General features: G+C 37.2%; 3 protein-coding genes across 3 annotated transcripts; 1 reads left to right on the forward strand and 2 right to left on the reverse strand.

Moving 5' to 3' along the window:
• Nucleotides 1-5,183: 5,183 nt before the first annotated feature.
• On the reverse strand, nucleotides 5,184-6,134 carry LOC116894062 (olfactory receptor 51H1). The gene has a single exon (XM_032895785.1). It carries the CDS (start codon nucleotides 6,132-6,134, stop codon nucleotides 5,184-5,186), a length of 951 nt encoding a protein of 316 aa, XP_032751676.1.
• Nucleotides 6,135-16,973: 10,839 nt separating this feature from the next.
• LOC116894063 (olfactory receptor 51T1) lies at nucleotides 16,974-18,005 on the forward strand. The gene has a single exon (XM_032895786.1). The coding sequence runs from the start codon at nucleotides 16,995-16,997 to the stop codon at nucleotides 18,003-18,005; it is 1,011 nt and encodes a 336-aa protein (XP_032751677.1). The 5' UTR covers nucleotides 16,974-16,994.
• A 4,607-nt stretch (nucleotides 18,006-22,612) lies between these two features.
• On the reverse strand, nucleotides 22,613-23,569 carry LOC116894064 (olfactory receptor 51A7-like). The gene has a single exon (XM_032895787.1). It carries the CDS (start codon nucleotides 23,567-23,569, stop codon nucleotides 22,613-22,615), a length of 957 nt encoding a protein of 318 aa, XP_032751678.1.
• Between the last annotated feature and the right edge of the window lie 2,182 nt (nucleotides 23,570-25,751).

Below are 25,751 nucleotides of genomic sequence, written 5' to 3' on the forward strand. Positions count from 1 at the left end.
CTTATGGGTTTACTAACCCCTTTATTTCCTTCCAACCTTTCTCTAACTCCTGCAATGGGGACCCCATTCTCAGTGATGTTTGGCTTTGAGCATCTGCCTCTGTATTTGTCATGCTCTGACTGAGCCTCTCAGGAGACAGCTATATCAGGCTCCTATCATCATGTACCACTTGACATCCCCAAAAGTGACTGGGTTTCATGGGTGTATGGGACTGGATCCCCAGGTGGGGCAGGCTATGAATGGCCATTCCTTCAGTCTCTGCTCCAAACTTTGACTCCATATTTTCTCTGATGAATATTTTTGCTCCCCCTTCTAAGAAGGACTGAAGCATCTGCACTTTGGGTGTCCTTCTTCTTGAGCTTCATGTGGTCTGTGGGTTTAATCTTGGGATGTGGATGGGGTGAACACCCATATGGAGGAGGGGGTGGGCGTGCGGGCTTATGGACAGGAAACCGGGAAAGGGAATACCATTTGAAGTGTAAGTAAAGAAATATATCTAATAAAAATAGTTAAAAAAAAAAGAATCGACAAATGGGACCTCATAAAACTGCAAAGCTTCTGTATGGCAAAGGACACTGTCATTAGGACAAAATGGCAACCAACAGATTGGGAAAAGATCTTTATCAATCCTACATCTGATAAAGGCCTAATATCCAAAATATACAAAGAATTCAAGAAGTTAGACTCCAGAGAGCCAAATAACTTTATTAAAAATGGGGTATCAATGTAAACAAAGTATTCTCAGCTAAGGAATATCAAATGGTTGAGAAGTATCTAAAGAAATGTTCAATATCTTTAGTCAGGAGGGAATGAAAAATAAAACAACCCTGAAATTCTACCTCACACCAGTCAGAATGGTCAAGATCAAATACTCAGGTGACAGCAGAGGTTGGTGAGGATCTGGTGAAAGAGGAACAGTTGTTGGTGGGATTGCAAGCTGGAAATCAGTCTGGAGTTTCCTCAGAAAATTGGACATTGTCATTAAAACAAAATGGCAAACAATATACTAACCCTACATCTGACAGAGGGTTAATATCCAATATATACATGGAATTCAAGAAATTAGACACCAGAGAATCAAATAACCCTGTTAAAAATGGGGTACAGAGTGAAACAAAATCTTTCTTGGGTATAGTATTCTGAACTGTTCAAGGTCAGCCTCATCTACAGAGCAAGTTCCAGGACAGGCAAAACTATATGGAGAAACCCAATCTCAAATTACCTAAAGGAGAGAGAGAGAGAGAGAGAGAGAGAGAGAGAGAGAGAGAGAGAGAGAGAGATTGATTCTGTCCCTTGACCTGGCTTTTTTCTCCTTCCTCTATTACTATTATTTTTAAATATGTATTTTTCTTAGTATCATACATTTCTTGGATGTTTTGTGCCAGGAAGTTTTTAGATTTAAGATTTCTTTTGACTTACATGTCCACTTTTTCTATTGTGTTTTCAATGACTTAGGTTCTCTCTTCTGCTTCTATTATTCTGTCAATGAGGCTTACCTCCTTTTCCTAAACTTTTCATTTCCAGATTTACCATAGTCTGGGGTTTCTTTATTGACTCTGTTTCCATTTTCATGTCCTGAAACATTTTATTTCACTCTTTATGATTCATGTTGATATTGAATAAAACAAGCATATCTCTAAATATTATTATATTCTACATCTAATCCTTTAAAATTACACAAAAATACAAATGTAACAGTATATATCATGCATGGTAACATAAACATAGTACTTTTTAAAAGATAAGGTTATCAAATACAAATACAAATCCAATCTATTAGCTTACCTTATAGATCAACAGGTTATAATGATTTTTGACTTTTTTTTGTTCATTTCTGCTTACATTGCATCAATACTGAGTCCTTGTTTAAGGTAGAATAATGCTTCATAACCTTCAGACTTATATATTCAAATTCTGCATAGATCAAGAAATGGTCAGATAACTTCTGTTGAAATCTCAAGCTTAGTCTTTCAGGATTATTCCTTTTTATTAATCACTTTATTTGCTTAAATTTCAAATGCTACCCCCCTTCCTGTTTGTTTCCTCCACAAACTCCCCCATCCTGTCCTTCCTCTCCCTCCTCCCCTTTGCCTCTATGAGGGTGCTCCTCCACCCACTCACCCACTCATGCCTCACTGCTATAGCATCCCACTACACTGGGACATCAAGGTTCTTCCCCTCCTATTGATTTCAGATAAGGCAATCTTCTGCTCTGTATGTATCTGGAGTCACAGATCTCTCCATGTATACTCTTTGGTTGGTGGTTTATTCCCTGGGAGTTCTGGGTGGTCCAGTTAGTTGATACTGTTCTTTGTGTGCAGTTGCATTCCCCTTTAGTTCCTACATTATTTCCCCTATCTCTTTCCCTGGAGTCCCCTGGTTCAGTCTGATGGCTGGTTGTGAGTATCTGCATCTGTATTGGTCAGGTGCTGGTAGAACCACTCAGGGAACAGCCATACCAGGCTGTCAACAAGTACTCCTTGGCATCAGTAATAATGTTGGGGTTTGACCTCTGTCTTAGGGTTTTACTGCTGTAAACAGACATCTTGACCAAGGCAAGTCCTATAAGTGACAACATTTAATTGGGACTGGCTTACAGGTTCAGAGGTTGAGTCCCTAATCATCAAGGCAGGAGCATGGCAGCATCCCAGCAGGCATGGTGCAGGAGAAGGAGAGTTCTACATCTTCATCTGAAGGCTGCTAGCAGAATTCTGGCTTCCAGGCATCTAGGGTGAGGGTCTTAAATCCCCCCCACACAGTGACACACCCACTCCAACAAGGCCACACTTCCAAATAGTGCCACTTCCTGGGCCGAGCATATATAAACCATCACAGTGTCTGCAGATGGGATAAAGCAATAGGTGGGGCAGCCTCTGAATGGCCTTTCCTTTAGTCTCTGTTCCATTTTTTTTGTCCCCGTCTTTCTTTGGACAGGAACATTTCTGTTTGAGATGCATGGGTGGCCCCATCCCTCAACTGGGTGCCATGCATACTTACTGGAGGTGGGAGATACAGGTTGTATCTCCACTTCATTGGGTATTTTATCTAAAATCATTGCTATTGGGTCCTGAGAGCCTCTTGCTTCCTTGGAGTCTGGGACTTTCTAGTGGCTACACCCAGTTCACCAAACCCCATTGCTACATGTTTCTACTCATGACCCTCTGTACTTATCTCTTGTCCGTTCCAATACCTGTGTCTGCCATCCTTTCTTCCCTTCCCCTCCTCTCTCCCACACAGGTCCTTCCCTCTCTCTACCTTCCGTGATTATTTTGTTCCCCCTTCTATGTAGGATTGAAGCATCAGGATTAATCTTAAACTGACTCTGTGTAGTTCATCTTGTGAAGTTGAAGTTTTTGTTTAAAGTTTTAACAGTATTGATTGTTTTTCAACCATCTATCCTAGAGCCACAAGGTCCTTTTTCTCTTTGCAATTGACTTTTGAATTTTGGAACCCCTGAGGACTAAGCCAAGTCTCAGTCCACAGGTTTCAGGTAAACAGCTTTCAGTTTGAATTCAGCTATGCCATTTATGAGAAGTATAACCTTTGACAAGTTACTAGTCTGTGCCTTACTTTCCTTCTGTATAAAAAAGCTTATACCTATTTTCAAAGATGGTTGAAGAATTCAGTGAAATAACAGGTAAATGTTCTAGTGTTATCAGATCCTATGCATTAAATGCAGAATGTCTAATATGGTTTTGCATTGTAATCTTCTGAGAGCACTTATTTATGGAGAAACATTGTAGGATTGAACAGAAAATACTATATGTTTCTTTGTATCCATGGGGTCTAGTATAATTACTGGGATTTCTTAGTATTAAATATATATTAAATGAAAGATAAATGACCTAACAAATTAGTTGTCTGATAGTTAACATAATTATTAAAACAGATACTAGTATAAATAGAAGAACAAGTTACATATTTATCTAACATGTGTACACTGCATTTCAAATCTTTCACTTATGCTCAGCATTTCTACTCAGCTTACACAAACCTTGGAAGTGGCTTTATTATGTTAACTTTTATCAAAACCTCTAGTACACAATAAAATGGGCAACAATCTTTCTAGGTCAAAAGAATTCTGCATTATTTTATTAAATATGTGAAGGAATACTAAACCTGCATCATTTTTAAAAAGATAAGCATGAGAAATAATATGAATAATTTATTTTTATAAGAGAATTCTTTAAATACACAAATAAATACCTGGACAGAAAGGTAATTAATTATTGCGCTGTATTGTAACTGTAGAGGAATTTTAATCCAACAACATGGCTGCTCTGGCAAGGGATCATATCCAAAGACCTTCTAGGTCTATGAGACCCAGCTGGAATACAAACACACCTTTGGTACACACTTTTAATTCCAAGCAATGGCATCTAAGTGAAGGGCAGTTCAGTGAGGACAGTCAGTTGATTTCAGGCATGCAGTATAGTTCAGGTCTGTTTAGTTTACGCATCAGTGCAGTTCAGTTTGTGGAGTTCAGAGGCAATGTTTCCAAGTAGAACAATTCAGTCAGAAGCCGAGAGAAGCAGTTTTAATCAGTCAGCTTGGAGAGGAGTTTGAGCCAGAACAGTTGAGTTGAACCAGCCAGCCAGAGCTCAGAACGAGGTAGAAAGGGTGGGTTTATTCAGCAGTAAGCTTCTGTGACAACAATTACATCTGGTGAATAAAAGAGACTTACATATAACAATTCTTTTTCTATTTAAATTTTATTATATTTATATTTAAATATAATATTCTACAGCCAATTATTCAGTAGTTTTGTGGGATGTATTGAATCATTGTTAGTGCAACTACTGCTTAACAGGCACATCAAATATTACTTAACATTATGAGAATAAATTCTCAAAGAACAAATAGAAAGGATAAAGAAAATACTCATAAGGATTATTTTATCTGTAAACCCATAATACATCATTACTAATGCTCATGTCTAATTTGTAGACAAAAAGTACATCATCAAATTAAATTTGATTTTTTGATAGCAGATATCAAAATGTGTGCTTTCTAAAATTGAATACAAACATAACAAAATGATGTGGCTTATCTTTGCCCATACCCTTGCTCACTCGTACATTGCATTTAAATCAGATTTCAAAATTTGATTGTGTTATAGCTGTTGAAAATGGAAATATAAATCACTCCAGTGTTGACTGAATTTTTCATGTGATTCCATTTGACTAGGCTCTGCTCTTTCTCCCCTGGAACATTCTCATGACTCGACCTCTTATCTGTTTGTTCTTTACACTGTACACAATAGGGTTTAGCACAGGGGGGAGGAGAAGGTAGATATTGGCCATAAGCATGTGCACAATTGGTGATAAATGTTTCCCAAATCTGTGGATCATGGTGGCACCAATGAAAGGAATATAAAAAAGAAGTACAGCACAGATGTGAGAGAGGCAGGTGTTGAGGGCTTTGAGTCTCTCAGCTCTGGAGGCAATGCCCAGCACTGTCTTGAGGATGAGTACATAAGAGAAGAGAATGATGAGAGCATCAAGCCCTAATGTGAGGATCACAACAATGAGGCCATAGAGACTGTTGACACGGGTGCTGGCACAGGCTAGGCGCATCATATCTTGGTGAAGACAGTATGAATGAGATAAGATATTGGGATGACAGAAGGGCAGCCGCTTTATAAGAAAGGGCACAGGGAAGACCACACAGACTGCCCGGGCAAAGACAACTAGTCCAATCTTTCCAATAACACCATGAGTAAGGATAGAAGCATAATGCAGTGGGTCTCGGATAGCCACAAATCTGTCAAAGGCCATGGATAATAATACTCCAGAATCTACTAACCCAAACACATGGATGAAGAACATCTGTGCCACACATGCATCAAAGGGAATCTCAGGAGCATTGAACCAGAAGACGCTGAGCATAGAGGGCAAGGTAGACATGGAGAGACTAACATCAGTCAAAGCCAAGATGCAGAGGAAGTAGTACATAGGCTCATGGAGGCTCTGCTCTACCTTGACAACTGCTAGGATGGTGCCATTTCCCAGGAGGGTTAGTATGTAGAGAAATCCCAGGGGAAAGGCCATCCACGAGTTCTTGTCTGACATCCCTGGGATGCCTGTCAGAATGAAAACTGGGCGACTGGTATGTGATCCATTCAAATTTACCATGGTGTGCTCTCCACTAAGTAAATTAACTCTTTCAATAGTTCACACTTGCAAATTGAAATAGTGCCTCATATGAGAGAAGTAAATGGCTTTATAATTGCAAAAATAAAACAACAGAGGAAGAAAAAGTTAAAAACAAATTTCTGAACAACTTTTATATTACGTCGTCCTTATCTTTCCTCAGCAGGTCATATGTGGTGGGTTTTTTTTTTGATTTATTTGTTGACCTGAAAAATGAAAATGACACTAAACATTCCATGTATACATTAGAGAACTTAAATCTCAATTCTTTTGACAATTCTCAAAGTTTAAAAAAAGAAACAAACATACAATTTATAGCCTAGAGAAGTGAGATAATAATAGAAAAGTTACTAAACTCACTTCCACAGTGACATCCAATTTCACCTACCCACATTTACAAAACCAACACACATATTCATAGGCGTACATGTATGAATATATATAGACACACCACATATACATACATTTATTCATCTACCTCACATTGATTCCAGCATATTCAAAATGAACTATGTGGATAGTGACATTTCGTTGGAATATAACTAAGAGCATAGTGAAAAATGCACTAGCTCATATGCACCCACATGCAAAACCTAAAATAATATACCACCTGCACAACTTTATTTAATATTGTAATTTAGGAACTTTTCTTGAAACCCAACATGAACCTATTGCAAACACTTCTACAAATCACATGACTATTACAAGATTCTGTCTTTCTGAGACCCACGAAGCTGTGTGACATTTTCCTTTGAGGTTCTGTTACTGGTCATCTACAACCACTAGGATTTTCCTCAAATGAGTTATTTATTCTGCAGTTAATGTTGTTGTTTTTAGAAATGTGATATATTCTGTACAAGCAGAAATTCCATTAAAGTGTTTCCAGAATCCTAGGCAATTTTCACTTTTGAGGTAGCATGGTTCGAGCCTTGTGCACCTCCCTGTTACTTAATTACACCATTTATTCTCACCTTTGATACCTTGAATTCAACTAATTTACAAGTGTGTTATCTCAGTGTCTATGTAATGAAGATAGGAAATAAGTAGTTGATGTTTGTAATGTTTCTTCTGGATTGACAGTTGAAAGCAATTACTGATAAAGCAAAATCTGGTATTTGGTCTGTATATTTATTTCTGATTTGGATTCAAATGGTCATATTATAATTAGTTCTATAATAAGAAGAAGTGGACTGTTATATAGTCATAAAATAATTTTGTTTTTCTGTCTTTATGTTTCACATTATATGTTGATATAAAGTAACATGGATGATGACTTTATTATGTGATTTATTTCCCTAAACCAAGATTCTATCATTGTTAGAATTTCTATTTTCCAGGTCTTTTTAAAAGAGTACCTCTGATAACAATAGAATAAAACAGAGATAAGTATGGAAATGTAGCTGTAAGAGCAACAGGCATTGCATGATAATCTCAAGTAGGTTAAAATTTAAAACTACCAGAATTTAATGCATTCTACTTATACCAAAGTTAGTTATTAAGAACTTCACAAATGTTATAAACTAGAACTGGAGGGATGGCTCAATAGTTAAGAGCACTGACAGCAGCTCTTCCAGAGGTTCTGAGTTCAATTCCCAGCAACCACATGATGGCTCACAAATGTTATAAACCTCATATTCATAAATTGGATGCAAAATATCTGAAACTATTGCAATTCAGTTGTAAACATTGTCCTATGAATAGAGCCAAAAGATTAAGAAATTTATGAGTGATATGGCTAATGTAATAACTTTAAGGGAGAAATATGACACAATTGTGTAGATCTATTCCATATAATAAGGAGAAAAATAGACTCTCTACTTTTCTGTTTCATTTTGCAGTATAAATTTATTTCAATTAAAAGCATAATATTGACAATGTAATATATATATATATATATATATATATATATATATCACAAGACATGAGAGATTTCAAAATACAGAGAAAAAATAATGTCTTATATCAGGACTGTATCAGTTGAGAACAGAACCTATTATGTCACAAATGAACACATATCAATTGTCTTTATTTTACTTTCTTTTCCCCCCGATCTTTTTGTTTCTCCTTTCTTTCTTATTTGCTTCCTTCTTCTTTCCTTCCTTCCTTCCTACTCTCCTTCCACTCTTCCGTCCCTCCTTTTTCATTTCCTCCATCTTGCCATTGAACTCAAGGCATTGTGCTTTGTAAGAACATGTTATACTACTGACTCATACCTGAGCCTTACTGACAACTTTTAAAGGCCTGTTCTTTTTTGAAGGGAATCATAGGATGAATGGATCGGGGGGAAAGGGGAGGTGGTGGCAGGAGGATAAGGAAGAGTGGACGGGGAAAAACTGGCTAGGATGTAATATATTAGAGAAGAATAAAAGAAAAAAATGTCCCTATTTCATATAGTTTTACATCTGGGTTGGCATATTGGAGGCAAATAAAACTTTTAATAATGCTACAATCGTAATGCAACATACACATGATTTTTTTTAAGAATAACTTGAAACTTTTATATAAAATATCTATAAAAATCCAGATGGCTACAGTTAATGGTTAATGAAAAAACAAAATCAAAAACAGAAGTAAGAAAGCAAGAAAATACTGAGGACATCTTAATTAGGCTATTGATGGACTAGATGTACAGCACTCATAATCTTTGGTTTTAGAAACATATAATTAGTATTCTGAATTAGTGCTTGTGAAGGACATCTGCATTAGCATCACCAGGGTAGCATTTAAAGCAGAGAAGCTCACTCTCCCCTGACAGGTCAAATCAATCTAACCACTGAGGGACAGTGCCCACACATCTGGTCAATCTTTTTCTTTTGGTAATATGTTGTGGTTTGCTTGATATTGAAGGAGCTAGAGACAGGAAGAAACACCACTGAATATAGATTTCTCTGCGTGAAAGTTTTGGTTATACAGAAAATAGATGACTGAAGAAAGTAGAAGAAAATAGAACCCAGGAAGATAATAGGGTAGCTGTAGAAACCTGGTCACTCATTTCTGTCTATGGTAACATCACCTGCTAACCCTATAACAAAAAGTTAGAGCCCAGCATAATAACAGGGTAGCTGTAGGAACCTGTTTACTCATTTCTGTCTATGGTAACACCTCCTATTAACCTCATAAAAGAGAATATGTATGTTCTACCTATTATTGTTGTTTCTGTGATAATTTTTATGTTGCAATATAAGAGTAGTGAGAGAGTAGGAAGTTCAGAACATACAAGCTCTATAAAAATGTAGAGCTAGGGCCAAATTAAAAGATTGCAAAAGTCTATTAAAAACTAAGAGAAGTTCAGATGCCAGCCAAAATTAAAGTCTGTTACACCTGTCACTTTGGGGGCCACATTGGATATTCTACTTCACATATAGTCCGTAATTGCCTTTGATATTTTCATCTGGGAAAAAGTAATACTTGCAAGTTTTTCACAGATTTCTCATTGTTCCTGCAATTTTCAGTTTGTGTATCATATTTCAAACCCATCATCTCAATATTTCTGCTCTTTGATTTTCAGTCCTTTAGGTCATCTGACTCCTTTCGCTGTTCCCTGCTCTGGTCTGTTCTTTCCATCTCAGCTGTCAACCATCTCTGCTCAATGTGCATGCTCTACCTGGTTCTAGCACCTTACCTGGCTCTTACCAGGAGAGGAGGGTCTCTGTCCATTCATTGTCCAGCTAAGTATGTGTGCACAGAGCTCATGGACCAGTTTATCTATAAGGAACTCAAAGCACAAGTGACACTGCCACTAGATACCCTTGGGACAGTAAACGAGGTATGGAAATTAGACGTCCTCAGGAGGCTCCACACACTATCATGAAGCAAGTTGCAATAATAAATTAATATCTCTTTTAAAGTTTTTCTTTCTTTAAAACAGTTTTCAAAATCTGCTTAATATGTATTCATTGGCACAATAGTGGAGCTTAATATGATATTTCAATAATGTCATACCATTAGCTGATCAGATGAGGGTTCTAAACAATATCCTCATAAATGACTCAAAATCTTTAAGCACCTTTCTTCTAGATTTTCATAAAACAGATGATATATTTTTTTTAAGTTATAACCATTCCACTGTGCTGTGGAACACTAAAATGTAGTTTTCCACCACCTTGCCTTGTCTAGCTTGTCCTTATAACTACTGTACATTTAAATGAGCATTTCTATATTATAAACACACTGCATTCAGTGTTCAATATGGCTATAGGTTTGCTTGTATGTCTTCATTTATCTGTTTCCATATATATGATAAAGTGGTATGTAAAGAGTTAATAAACAAGAGACAATATATTCAAAAGGAAACTGCATGTGCAAAGAATGGCACATGTAGTGTGCTAGAGGAATATCCATTTCCAGACTTGAATCTCAATTTCAACCTTATGTCCAATGATGCTCTGTTATCTCCATTTCATTATGCTGGAATCTTGCAATGAATTAAGATATCTAACAGTGTACAGTGTGTGTTCGTTTTTTACTATCCTATATACTACACACTAACCAAGGCCTTTTCCATCTCAGTGTACTTCAAATGCTTAGTGTAGCTCAGTATCTATGGGATGAACTTGTCTCATCTGTTAAAATTTAATTTAATAACCAATGATAACTGTACATCTCCCCCTTTTGAAAATATGTCCTCACAAAATATGTCCTCATTACAGTTCTTCCTGTACCCCTCCCAGTGCCTCTCTCACTTTAATCCAGATCCATCCCATTTTGTTTCTTATTAGGAAACAAATAGGCTCCTAAGAAATAATTATAATAAAATATAATGTAATGTGGTACAACCAAAATTAGTACATTGGAATAGGATAAGGCAAATAAAAGAAAAAGAATTCAAGAATAAGCATAAGAAACAGTTACAAATGCAGAGACATATTCATTCCCCATACTCAAGGATCCCATAAAACATTAAATTGGAAGCCATAGTATGTATGAAAAGAACTGGTAGTCTAGAAGAGTAAAATATATAATATAATGAAAACAATGATGAAAAATAAGATAAAGTTTAAAACTGCAACATATCACTATGAAACAAGGAATCATCAGTGTTGCTGTTGGACATCTAGTTCTGGGCTTGAAGCTCACACTTGAAAGTAGTTTGTTTCCCCAGTGAGACCCCCTGGAAAAATCTAAACTTTCATTTGTAAGTTGTTATCAGCTGGAGAAAGCTTCTGGGTTATGGGTGGGTGCATGTGTCCTTTCAGCTCCAGTACCTTATCTATTGCAGACCCGTGTAGGCTCTGTGTATGTCGCATCTGTCTCAGTGAGTTCACATGTGTATTGATCCCATTGAATCAGAGGGCCTTGTTTAGTTAGTATTGTCCATTCCCTCTGACTCTTTCTGCATCCTCTTCTGCAAGCTTCTTTGAGTCCTGAGGGGAGGGATTCGATGGAGATATCCTCTTTTAGGGTTGAGTGCTCCAAAGTGTCTCATTCTCTGAATTCTCTGCTTGGCTGTGGGTATTTATATTTGTTCCCATCTGATGCAGGAAGACGCTTCTGTGATGACAGCTGAGCTAGGAACTAATCTATGAGTGTAGCAGAATGTTATCAGGGGTTGATATATTGGTATTTGTTTTACTGGTGTTGTTATCTTTTGTTTTTAAAACAGTGAAATTCGGTTTTATACTAGGTCCCTGAGCTATCTAGCCTCAGGTTTTTTGGTCACCAGAGTGGTGCTAGGTATAGGTTTTAGGAATGAGCTTTAAAACCAATCAATATTGATTAGGTACTGTCACAAGTTTTGTGCCACATTGTGCTAGCATATCTGGCGGTCAGGGCAGAATTGTATATTGAAGGCTTTGTGCTTGCTTGGTATTTATGTTTCTTCTTTGATAGTGTGTGGAATACCTTCCTATTCAAATCTACTAACACATAGGGATGAAGTTTCCAAGTGGGCACTGGCTCAACTTCTCCATATTCAATGAGCTGTGTATGTTTTAGCTTCAGCAATGGGACCCTGCCTTCAGTTTGTGAAGAACAAAGTGCAGACTTGGCACTAGCCTGGATGGATTGATTGGAGGTTCCCATAGGACCCTTTCATCCAACAACTAAGTTAGATGCGAATATATATGTATATATATATATTCCATATATATGTATATTATCCATATACGTGTATCTCTATCTCTATCTCTATCTCCAATTCTCCAATGCTTCTACTGCATTAGGTTTCATACTAACCTCAAATGAACCATAATTGTAGATGTCACTCTCAATATTCCTTCTCATGCCTCTCTTCAGTCTCCTCTCCACTTGATTCCATTCCAGCCCCATCCATCTATAATTATCTTTCCCTTTCCCAGGGAGATGTACCTGTTCCCCTAGTCCTTACTGTATAAATAACCTCTGTGTTTTTATGAATTATAGCCTTTTTTATCGTTGACTTAACAACTAATACTCAAATAAAAGCAAATTTATACCATATTTGTCTCTGGGTTTGGGTTACCTCACTGACCATGTTTTTTTTTTTTTTTTTCCTAGTTCCATACATTTACCTGAGGATTTCTTTATCCATTCGTTTGTTGAGGGACTTCTATTGTTTTTAGTTTCAGGCCATTATGAACAGTACTGCCATGAACATGGTGGAACAGGTATCTCTGTGGTATGGTGAAACACTGGTGTGTGCCCAAGAGGCTTATGGATCTTGAGGTAGACTGAGTTCCATCTTCCTGAGGAATTGCCACACTGATTTGCATAGTGACTGTACAAGTATGTACTCACACCAGCAACAGATAAACGTACCACTTACACTACCTCCTTGTCAATATTAGCTCTCAATTGTTTTATTGGTTTTAGACATTCTCACAGATATGTGATAAAATCTCAAAGTAGTTTGATTTTTATTGCCCTTATGACTAAGGGTGTTGAACCTTATTTCAAGTGTGTCTCAGTCATCTGTGATTTCTCCTTTGAGAATTCTGTTTAGACCTATGCCATACTTTTTAGATTGGGTTACTTTTTTGATATTTAGGGTTTTTTTTAGTTTTTTACATATTTTAGATATTAGCTCTCTATTGAATGTTGGTAAAACGTATTTTCCTATTCCGTAGGTTTCCACTTTGACCAAAATACAATGTCCTTTGCCTTGTGGAATCTTTTCAGTTTTACGAGGTCACATTTACTGATTGTTGATCTAATGCCGTGCTATAGGTGTTCTGTTCAGAAAGGTTTCTTCCATGCCGGTGAGTTCAAGACTATCCCTAATTTCTCTTCTTCATTTTTATTGATTTTTTTGTATTTTATTGTATTTATTGCTACTATTTTATTTTATTTTTTTTATTAACTTGAATATTTCTTATATACATTTCGAGTGTTATTCCCTTTCCCGGTTTCCGGGCAAACATCCCCCTCCCCATTAAAGCCTATTTTTTTTAAAAAAGTATTTTCTTTCCTTTAAGAACTCAGGTAACATTTATAAGTCTTATTTGAAACCTTACTATCCCTAGGAAATGTATTTGCATATAAATAGGAACTTTTCTTAATTTGTAATACATGAAATTATTCATCTCTATATATTGTGATAAACCATTTTATTGTGTAGTTGTCATGCAAAGATTATAAAAATATGGCTAGGAAAACTTTTGAAAAGAGGCAAAATCCAGGGAAAATTCGCTATTATAAAGATTATTGTTTTAGTACCAGCTACAGCAAGATGGATTCTAGTCAAAAGGGGTAGGAATCAGGTTTATAGGATGGTTAATTGAGAATAAAACATTGGAACCATATTTACCAATGATGTGGATAAAACAGTTTACTGAAAAGGGTGTTGTAGCAGATTGAGTGAATTCTAGAACTTTGAGATAAGCATTCATTTAAATTCCAGGTCTATAATGTGTTAGCTTTTAGATAAAGTTACTCAAAATCTCCTTCTGCTGTTATTTCCCTCAGCTGTGTAAAAATTGGAGACTACCTGTTTTTGTTTTTGTTTTTTGTTCTTTTTTTCGGAGCTGGGGACCGAACCCAGGGCCTTGCGCTTCCTAGGCAAGCGCTCTACCACTGAGCTAAATCCCCAACCCCTGGAGACTACCTCTTAACTCACTATGTTGATTATGGTTGCATAAAAATATATTTTAAAAGTATAGCATAGGTTTTGTACTTAACATATATTAGATTGTTTATACTTAGGAACTGTAGCAAGCAGGTGTGACTCAAGTAGTATGGACTCTCAGAAAGGGTTCTTGCATAACAGAGGCTTATGTTTAGTATTAGAACTGTCAGACAAAAGGTATATTAGCATCATAGTAGAGAGGGATTAGCCTTTTATCATGTCCTAATTAATTTCTGACATTTAAGGGAGCTTATTTGGCTGAGAATCTGTTGCCCAGGGCTAGGTGAAGAGAAATGGCTGTAGTTATCTGACACAGGCAGGCTGTTTTTGTAGACACCTATTACAGACAGCCTCCAGGCCAGGCCTTTGCTCCCAGCTTTGATAGATGGGGCTTGTCTGAGCCTTAAAGCATTGTGTTCAGTTGAGTCTGAGCTGCTTTGGGGGAACATTTGATATTGATCTCATCATTCTTGTTTTATCTAGTGTACTTCAATAATTAAGATTACTATTGCCTGGTGACTCTATGAGACTCTCTATATAGTCCCCTTCTTAGGAACTGCTTAAATCTCGGCTATGTGAAGAGGCTCAAGAGATGTGGCCAGGTAAGTGGAGTGTGTATAAGGGAGGGGATTGGAGGGTGAAAAATTAAAGAGTGAGAGATAGAAGGAGAACAATGGAAGGAAGCTCAAGAAAATCTCAGAAGATGATAAATCTGGTTGAAAAAAGAAGAGAGAGGTTTTTAGAATCATAGTTACTGCAACAAAGAAAGAGAGGACAAGTAGAAAAATAAGAAAGAGAAAATAAACTTGACATCAGAACTTTCTTTTTATGGCCATTATTATGCTATAATCAATATTATTAAGTCTTCTATTGTTCCAGATCTTGTATCACTAGCTAGTACTGAGATATGTAAGACACACAAGCCATATGTATCAAGAAATTAACACTCCAGGTTGATAAGATGTCACTTGTTTATACTATTCTCAATGTTTCTTCTGGAGACCCTTGGTCCTATGAAAGCTTGATGCCCCAGCATAGGTGGCAGGGGGAGCACTGTCATAGAAGCAGGGAGAAGGGGGTGGGACAGGGGATTTTTGGAGGAGAAACTAGGAAAGGGGATAACATTTGAAATGTAAATAAATAAAATAACCAATTAAAAATTAAAATAAAATATCTAAACCAATACCCAAACATTGTGGCCCCAAAATTTATCAGCAGAGGAGAATTTTCAATTTAGTATGCTCTGGAGTTGTCAAAGTATGCTGTAGATTGTGGGGAAAATGCAATAGAGTATTAATAATTGGGAAAAAACAGTGTCTGGGAACTACAGAGGTTGGGCTTTGTCAATGTTGATGCTGGAGGCAGTGTTGTAGTCCTTTAAGTTACTAAAGTATAGAATAGAGTGGGTCTTTATCTGAGTCATTGTTTCTTGCCTCTTATATGGGCCAATGTTACTTCCAGCTTGGCTGGTCAGATAAGGACTTGTGTGGTAATTAAAAAGCACTAATCTCTTTTATTCTGGTTTGTGGGACATGTAGGGAAAATGAGAATTCTTCTAATTCTACTAGAACAATGTTCAGAAATCTTGACAGGGCTCTTTAAAACAGTATACTTGCAGTATGTATGTTCAAGTCACATGATGGATCTCAAAAGGAAGGGGTGTCAACCACAGAGCAAAAGTGTAATTAGGAGGAAAGAACAGGAGCTAGCTGGTTCAGTAGAGCTGGAAGCTGCACAGAGAAACAAACAGAGCAGTGAGGGCAGCTTACAAATATGTGTGGTGGGAAAAGGAAGGCTTATTGGAATTATTTCAATCTAGGAAATAAAATAAAGAATCTATGATACTAATACTAGACTATGAGGAGAGGGTGGCCCATGATTCAGATACAAGGAGACATCTGCACAGCAACTTCTTAAAGCATATACTAACAGGGTCATCCTGTGGTGTGTATTCTAAGTGGCAGTATTCCTCCAATGTACTTCTCTAGTACTCTGGAACAGATCAGCTTAGTGGCTCACTGCAAAGTCCTACTGGGTTACAACATAACTCTTCTTATTTCATAGTCTACATTTGTGTGATATATGTTTATAAGATTTTATGTCAAGTCTAATCTGGAAAATAAGATGTGAATGAACCTAGGGAAACTAGGAGAAATAATTTATAAAGGAGAAAGGCTCATTTCATTTTATGGCTTTAGTCCACGGTACTTGACTTGGTTGTTTAAGGTTGTGGTAAGACAGTGCACCATGGTAGAAGGCCAAAGCAAAGAAAAATTTCTCATTTAATGGCAACCAGAAGATAGAGAGAAAGAGGAAGAGTCAGGAATCAAAATGCATACTTCTATGGCACACCTTCAGTGACTAACTTCTTTCAAGTTTTTTCTAAATATCTTTATATCTTATTGAGCTAAATAAATTAATACAGACATGATTTTAGAGATTTTCATGATTTAATCAACTTTAAAAGCTCAACTATAAACAGTGCTATACTTGGAACCAAGAGCTCAACATATGAGTTTTGAAGATATTTGGAGAGTAAAATGCAAGCGCTAGTAGCTATATCTAACAAGAACAGAGGCAAGAAAGTAGAACCAGGAGCTAGAAAAATGGTTTAAAGTGCTGTAGAAATTATGTCAGAGGTTTTAATCTCTTCGTAGTATAGAGATTGAGGAGCTCCAAAAACAGGAGATACAGTTGTGTAATTTGAGAAAGATGTACAAAAACACTGGAGTTTACAAGAAGGATCTGATGACAAATACTATTACTCCCATTTTTTTTTCAGAGTGTGTCTTCAACTCGCCATGCTGATTTTCAATAATACCACGTCCACCGCCTCGTCCAGCTTCCTCCTCACAGCCTTCCCTGGTCTGGAACTTGCTCATGTCTGGATCTCCATTCCTGTTTGTGGTCTCTACACCATTGCACTCTTGGGAAACAGTATTATTTTGTTTGTCATTATCATCGAACGTAGTCTCCACAAGCCCATGTACTATTTTCTCTCCATGCTGTCTGTTGTTGATCTAGGTCTGACCATCACAACCCTTCCCACAGTCCTTGGTGTCCTTTGGTTTCATGCCCGGGAGATCAGCATTAAAGTGTGCCTCATTCAAATGTTCTTTGTGCATAGCTTCTCATTCCTGGAGTCTTCAGTGTTGGTGGCCATGGCTTTTGACCGCTACTTAGCCATCTGCAGCCCTCTCAAGTATGCTACTTTCCTCACAGACATGATGAGTTTTGTGATTGGATTGATCATCTGTATAAGACAGGTGGTTTTCATTTTCCCCTCAATTATGGCTGTGAAGAGTGTGTCCTTCCAAGGAGGCCAAGAGCTTTCCCATCCATTTTGCTTTCATCCAGATATAATCAAATTCACATACACCAACCCCTGGATCAGCAGTTTCTGGGGAATGTTTCTTCAGCTCTACCTGAATGGTACTGACTTATTGTTCATTCTTTTCTCCTACGTCCTGATCCTTCGCACTGTTCTGAACATCGTGGCCCCTCAAAAACAACAGAAAGCTCTTAGTACATGTGTCTGTCACATCTGTGCTGTGACCATTTTCTATGTGCCAATGATCACCCTGTCTTTGGCACACCGTCTCTTCAGTTCTACGCCCAGGGTGATCTGTAGTATTTTGGCCAATATGTATCTGCTCTTGCCACCAGTGCTGAATCCTATCATTTACAGCTTGAAGACCAAGGTTATTCGCCAAGCCATATTCCGCCTGTTCCGATTCAAGGGCTCGAGGGGCTATAATATGAGGAGCCTCAGAGGAAGGTGGGATAGAAGGAGACAGTTTTCTAGTACATGAGTTATGACTAAAGAAGATTATTGGCTAGTTATCCCCAGGCATGATGGCTAATAAGGAAATTCCAACTTGATTATGGGAGAGAGAAGAACCCCGTGTCTTTGAGTTTATGAAAGTTGTAAAAACACGTTTTAAAGCCAATTAGTGAGCAAATATGTAAAACTGTATTTAAATAATTTACATGGACTTTCATGTGCGAAATGATGCTTTCATGGCTAGTGAGATGGCTCCCTCGGTAGATGCACCTGCTGTTAAGTCTGAGGACCTGGGTTTTATCTCCTGGATCCACCCCAGGGGAGAGAGTACTGACACCAATGAATTGCTCTTTGACCTGGTCCTATACCACGGCACACCACACACACACACCACAAACCCTCAAAATCTTTCTAGTGGAACTCCTATCTCGCTATAAAACAGGAATATTTAGAACAGAAACAAAGGGCATTATTTACATTTTTGTATTTGACTAAATAAATTCTTCTTTTTCCCCACTGAGGTTCATATTCCCCAGGGAATGATTTTTTTTTTTACCCATGCTGGTGAAAGGAAAAGTTACTTGTGTGTGCACAAGACACAGTCATAGAAATGTGTAATTAAAAAGTCTAGAAAATTCTTACACGCTTGTTTCTCTTCCAATCAGAGTCCTGTTTCCTTGCACAAGGACTCTCATACATTTTTTTGTTAATCCTTTACTTTCTTAAGAAAGATGTTGCCTTTATATTTAAACCACTTTCATATTTCCTTTTAGTACAATATATAACATTAAATTTTACCATCTGTTGTTGTTGCATGACCTAGGATGCTAGTATAGGTCCTTATTCTTAGTCCCCAGCTCCTCCTTAGTGCAGACTCTGCCTCTGTCCTGTAGCCCTTGTTCGAAAGTGTTTGCTGCCTTCTTACAAGCTAGTTACCTCTGGCTGCCCTTTAGTGCAGTAGACACAGCAGCATTGGGCAGGGACTTCAGTGTTCTTTAATGAGGAATTCTATGCTGTGTACAATCAGTCGTTTTGATGCAATTCTAACATCAAGAGACCACCTTAATTAAAGATATTTGTTTTGTAGTGAAATGCCTGGGGTATGGTGTTGATGGTGGAGTAGAGTTTTCTAAAATCTTTTTACACTCATGGAATTATAAAACTTTTTTCCCATCTGGAATAATCCATGACTGAACATAGAAAGGCAACAGATTTTCTGATCTGAGCCATGGGCTTCTTTACAAAGTAGCTAATACCAGTCTTAAACTTTCCTATGTGTCTCAGTTTTCTGGGGAACGCCACTGTTCTGCAGAAACACTGCTCGCTTGGTGATTCTGCTTTGCTTAGCTCACTATATTTTTTTCAGTTAATAATTACCAAGGGATAGTGACAGTACTTTAATCAAAGTTATTTGTATTGGGTTCCTATTTGGTGAAACATTCAAGTGCTTTAGCTATTTCACACAGTTTATGTTCCATTGGAATAATCACTTTGTTACTCATTTACGTGTGCTTAAAGAATACACATTCAGTCAGAAAACTTAATTATTAATTTAATGTTCTTTCCAAATCAAACTGTGAGATCTTTAATAGTGGGCCTACATTCCTAGGTAACCCATAACTTTTAACTTAGTCAATATCACTTAGTTAATACAGTGTGGCATGTATTAAATCATAATTAATCTTACTAGTTATGACTTTTAATAGTTCAGTAGCTTCTTACATAAACTCTTACAAGCAACTATTTGATAACGCCAACCATTATCTTCATAGATTCTAAGAAATTGAAGTCCTAATTTTAGAAGGAACCTAAAATGTCAAAATCTGATGTAGTGTTGTACGCTTTGGATTTACAGTTTCTGGCCTCAGATTCAATGTCTAGATGCTTTAGAAATCTAGGTATTTGAAAAGGTTTTTAAATTTTTTTCTAAGCTTTAACTTATGACTGTGGAACAGGGATAAGCAATGAACTTATCTTTCACATGCTCACACCAAGCCTCTTGGTATTAATGGAATCAGAGTCCAGTGCCTGGATCTGGTAGCCATAGACCATAATCATCCACTAATTATAGTACCTTAAAAGTTATTTTTGAGTAAAAAACACCATTTTATTTTGCACAAAACTTCTATTTATTAGAGTTGTTCACAGTCAAAGTTATCTCTGTAATCAACATATTTTGTTTATTTCTATGTGACAAAAATATCAGAGCTACACTTATAATACTTAAGCTGATTGAATTTGTCTTTTCACTGTTATCTGATTAGCCAATCTATCTCTATCATGTGATATTTATAAGCATGTTGTCTTCAATAATGTATTCAAGCTGTTTTGCTTGTCCTCTTCACTGATTTACTAAGGAAACACAAAGGTTTAAAGCTTCTTAATAAATGCCAGTATCACACTCAGCTTAAACGCAGTTTCCATTTGTTTTTATTGTGTATTCATTCATATACTTTTGTATCTTCAGTTTTAGAATTACTTGGGTAAATTCTAAAGGAATTGGTATTATAAGTTTGATGGGAAATGCATGGACTCTATAAAAGGCTCAGGGAAAGACTTGCTTTAGCCTATTTACCCTTCTGGTGGAGAAATAGCCTAACTGATGGGGATTTAAATTTCTGAACACAGATTAAAAATTAGGAGAGATATAAACATTTTCTTGTTTCTTTCATGACAATGTGTTTGCATTATGGTATAAAAGAACATGTGGTATTTTAGGTGCACATTTGTTGAGTCTAAGGTGGGAATGGAGTAGTGGCTCAGGGAGCACCCTCATAGAGCCAAAGGGGAGGGGAATGGAATGGGGGTTCGCAGAGGGAAACCGGGGAGGGGGATGACATTTGAAATGTAAATAAACAAAATAACCAATAAAAACTAAAGAAGAGAATAAAAGTTTAAGCTACCACCTTTCATTTGTAACAATATGGCTTTTCTAGAATGAGTGTGAAGGTTCAGGTGTGTTATCCCAAATATTAGGATGTAGAATTGGAGACTCAGAAATTAGAATGTAGCCATCTGGACTACACAGTGAAATCAAGGCCAGCATGAGCCGTTCTGAAACTGTGCCTGAGAAAATCTAAATATGAGAATGGAGGTCAGTGATAAATGTTCATCTCATATCCAAAAGGCCCTCAGTTTGATCCCTACCACAGTATTTGAAGAATTCGATAATCTCTGCATGTGTGTCTCTTTTTATTCCATCTGACTAAAATGTTCCCCAATCATTGAAGCTCCAGTAGTAAATATGACTTACCTAACTATTCAATTGAAACAGAATTCAAATTAGAAAGATGAAGTTAAGTGTTGTGACATAACTAGAGAATGCTTGGGAGCACCTAGAAAGAACTGAGCATGCTAACTTAGGAAGAGGCACACAAGGTCCATGTAGGCCCACAAGCGCCGGTCATTGTTACTGAGCAGGGTAACCTAGGAAGAGGCACACATGCTCCAACTAAGCCAGGAGTGCCAGTCATGGACAGGTAGCCAACAGTAACTTCCTGAGTAAACTTACAAGGGGCATAAAACCAGGCACACTTAATCATTTAAGAATAACTTTATCAGGATGGTTCTTTGGAACAAAAATTATATTCAAGTACAACCTAAGTAAAGAAACATTGATAGTTATTGACAATTATTTTCTTTCAATTCATGTACAAAAATTTAAGCTTTGAATTAAATAGTTTTTAACTTGTTTAGCAGTGAATGTTCACAAATAAAAGCAGAACAGGAAACAAGAAAATTATTTGAGAGACCCAGTCATCTTTTGTTAGCTGTTTATCTTGTTAGAACATGGAAAAAGACTTTCAGACACACACATACACACATACACACACGCGCATGCACGCACACACACACACACACAGAGGAATTTCTGCTGCTAATGTACAAATATCTTCAGTTACTTAAAAACTACCTCATGTTCATTGGGTTAATTTTAAAGTATTTTAAAAAATCCTACAAAATCCCTTATTTTATAATAATTTTAAACCAGGCAATAAAAATTCCAGTTATTTAAAAATGCCATATATTTGTTTGCAACTTCTCTAATTCTTACTAATAATGAAGTCTTCTTCCCCTTTATCCTTATTTTGGCCATTATTGCTAGCAGTTCAGAAGTAATGTAGAGAAAGATTTTTTTTTATTCTTAAAGAATAATATATTGGAGAGAAGGACAATCTAAAATAAAACCTCTAATTGAATTAAATTGGAATAATAGTACTCTATAATTCTCAAGTACTCTGATATTATTTTTAAGAAGACAGTAACTACTTCATTCTGTAAAGAGTAAAGTCAAAATATTATAAAAATGTGTGAACTCAGTTTCAATTATATAATTCTTCTCCATTCATCTGTCAATTCCTATGAGAATCTTCCATTCATATAATATCCAGACTAGTAGTTGTATTAATTATAAAAAATGGTTAAGATAGATAATTGTGAATTTGTATCCAGACCACCTTGGGTGGTCACTGTGAGATCACCTGATGTTGGTATTTAAAAAGATTTGTCCTGCTTAGAACTTCTCTGAGAAAATGGTATTGATGAATTCTTGAAAATCCTTTGCTTAGAAAGAAATTATCTTCTCAGTGATTTTGACTAATCTGACCCAGATTCCTGCCCCTCTCAGCTGAATTTTTATTTTAGACCTAATTTTCCAAGAACCTTTTCACGAATTTGCCGTGTCTTTACACAGTACACAATGGGGTTCATCAGAGGTGGCACTAGCAAGAAGATGTCAGCAATAAGGATCATGGCCATGGGTGACTTGTGCTTGCCAAAGCGGTGCATAGAGGCTAAAGCAATGATGGGCACATAGAAGATGAGCACAGCACAGATGTGGGAGACACAGGTATTGAGGGCCTTGAGGCGCTCTTTGAGGGATCCGATGCCCATCACAGTCTTCAGGATGAACACATAGGAGACAGCAATGAACATACTGTCTGACATCATACAGAGTGCAACAAAGAAACCATAGAAAAAGTTGACGGTGTTATCAGAGCAGGCCAGCTTCATGACATCCTGGTGGAGACAATAGGAGTGAGAAAGGAGACTTTTCCGGCAGTATGCCAGTCTCTTCAGAGTGAAAGGGAATGGGAGCACTAGGAGCATGCTTTTAATGAGAAACACCAATCCCATTTTGGCAACTCTTGCACCGGTGAGGATAGAGCTGTATCTAAGGGGGTTGCGTATGGCCAAAAAGCGGTCAAAAGACATGATCAGGAGCACTGAGGATTCCATGTCTGTGAAGCCGTGGATAAAGAATTCTTGAGCAAAGCAGGCATTTGGGGAGATTCCTGTGACATTGAAAACAAAGATCCGGAGCATGGTGGGGAGGGAGGAGAGGGACAGGCCCAAGTCAGAGATGGCCAGCATAGAAAGGAAATAGTACATGGGAGCATGGAGTGAGGGTTCAGTCCCGATCACAAAGAGGATGGTACAGTTGCCCAAGATGGCTACCAGGTACATGAGGCAGATGGGAATGGCGATCCACACGTGAGCATCCTCCAGGCCTGGGATTCCAATCAGGAAGAAGGTGGTGATCTCAATTTCTGAAGAATTGAGAATGGACATTATAGAAGACTTCACAAGCATTTACTTAGACAGCTGAAGTGACAGTTCCAACATGAACTCCTCTTGCTTATCTTCCTTCTTTTTACCACAGATGCCCAAGAGACAGAGAAGATGCAGTTAAAGCCAAAAGAAGAACACATTTATTTTAGGTAAACTATGAGATAGTTGGTTCCTGTTATTTGGCAGTAAGAATATAATCACTGCCTCAAGTAATCTTATGTCTCCATTCCTCGTTCAGGGGGAAATATATAAAGAAAAAATAACCTGCTGATTTATTTCCTTTGCCATATCAACCTTTGTTCTTGTCATTTGAAAACTCACCGAGTCATGCGGAACTCTAGGATAACTTAATTTCTTCTGCTTGGGTCATAGAGATCCTTGAGGGAGGGAGGGAAAAGGAAAGGAAGGAGAGGCTGGAAGGTTGAGAAAGATGGATGATAGAAGGTAGACGATAGATGATGGACAAGATAGGGAAGGCACTATTAACCTTCAATTACAGTGAAAATCTTTCTTTGTTGTAGAACAGCATATGTAAGAAAACAATGTCACATATGATATATGTTTCTTAGGGTAGGATAAGTTATCTTAATACGCTGAGGTATTAAGCCCACAGAAAGAAAGTAGCTTACCGAGTACCAATCCAGAGGAAAAGTACTGAGGATGGATGGGGTCAGTACTCAGAGAATTTTCTGGCACCATAAGACAAGTAGACTATCAACTATGGAATAGTTTCAAAGGCGACTGAATTAGCAGCATGTTTCTGAGACTCTTATTTAATTTCATCAAGGAAAACGAATCTCTAAAATATATAGAACAACACTTGCTTTTTGGTTTAAAGAATGTGAGGGCTTCTTTGCGTCGCTCTTAGGACAATTAAGAGCAGATCGAAAGATTCTGTATTGTATTTTTTTTTTTGGTAACTTTTGGTTGAAAGTTGATTTTATGATATTAGAATGGCTATTCCAGCTTGTTTCTTTGGACCATTTGCTTGGAAATTTTTTTCTCTGCCTTTTACTCTGAGGTAGTATCTGTCTTTGTCACTGAAGTATGTTTCCTGTATGCAGCAAAATACTGGGTCCTGTTTACATATCCAGTCAGTTAGTCTGTCTTTTTATTGGGGAATTGAGTCCATTGATGTTAAAGATATTAAGGAAAAATAATTTTTGCTTTCTGTAAATTTTGTTGTTAGAGTTGGAATTATGTTTGTCTGGCTATCTTCTTTTGGGCTTGTTGAAAGATTGCTTTCTTGCTCTCTTTAAGGTGTAGTTTCCTTCCTTGTGTTGGAGTTTTCCATCTATTAACATTTGTAGGGCTGGATTTGTATGAAGATGTTGTATAAATTTGATTTTGTCATGGAATATCTTGGTTTCTCCATCTATGTTAATTGAGAGTTTTGCTAGGTATGGTAGCCTGGGCTGGCACTTGTGTTCTCTTAGGGTCTGTATGACATCTGCCCAGGATCTTCTGGTTTTCGTAGTCTCTGGTGAGAAGTCTGTTGTAATTCTGATAGGTTTTGTGCACTTGGTGTTTTGATTATTATGTGATGGAAGGAGTTTGTTTTCTTGTCGAGTCTATTTGGAGTTCTGTAAGTTTCCTGTATGTTCATGGGCATCTCTTTCTTTTAGTTAGGAAAGTTTTCTTCTATAGTTTTGTATTGTTCCTTTTCCATAATTAGTCAATGAAATTGTGTTCTAGGGTACCTAAGCTGCCCTCTCAAGGGAATGAAGCAGAGGACACACCATGATCTAGATACTAGCCACTCCTCTAAAATGCTTCTTTCAGGACAGTGTAACTAGCTCCTCTGTTACTACAATTAGAGGAGCTATGGAGGGCCCTGCTCATGGAAGACTTTTTTTTTTTTTTTTTTTTTTTTTCTTTTTTTTTTTTTTTTTTTTTTTTTTTTTTTTTTTTGAGCTGGTGACCGAACCCAGGGCCTTATGCCATAGGCAAGCACTCTACCACTGAGCTAAATCCCAACCCCTCATGGAAGACTTCTTAGTTACTCCAAGCAGGGACCATGTACCCAACGGCCAACTCACCTTGTAACTATATTACAGAATCTCAATGGGCATCTGATTGCTGTGTATGTGTCTCCTTTCCATAGTAGCCAATAAAGTTGCTTATAGAATAGTTTCCATCAAAGTGATTCTGACATTTACCTGACCCAGCACAGTTTCTGCCAAATACAGATCCATTATTCTGA

Source organism: Rattus rattus, chromosome 2, assembly GCF_011064425.1.
Source record: "Rattus rattus isolate New Zealand chromosome 2, Rrattus_CSIRO_v1, whole genome shotgun sequence".
In the NCBI taxonomy this organism is placed as follows: Eukaryota; Metazoa; Chordata; class Mammalia; order Rodentia; family Muridae; genus Rattus; species Rattus rattus.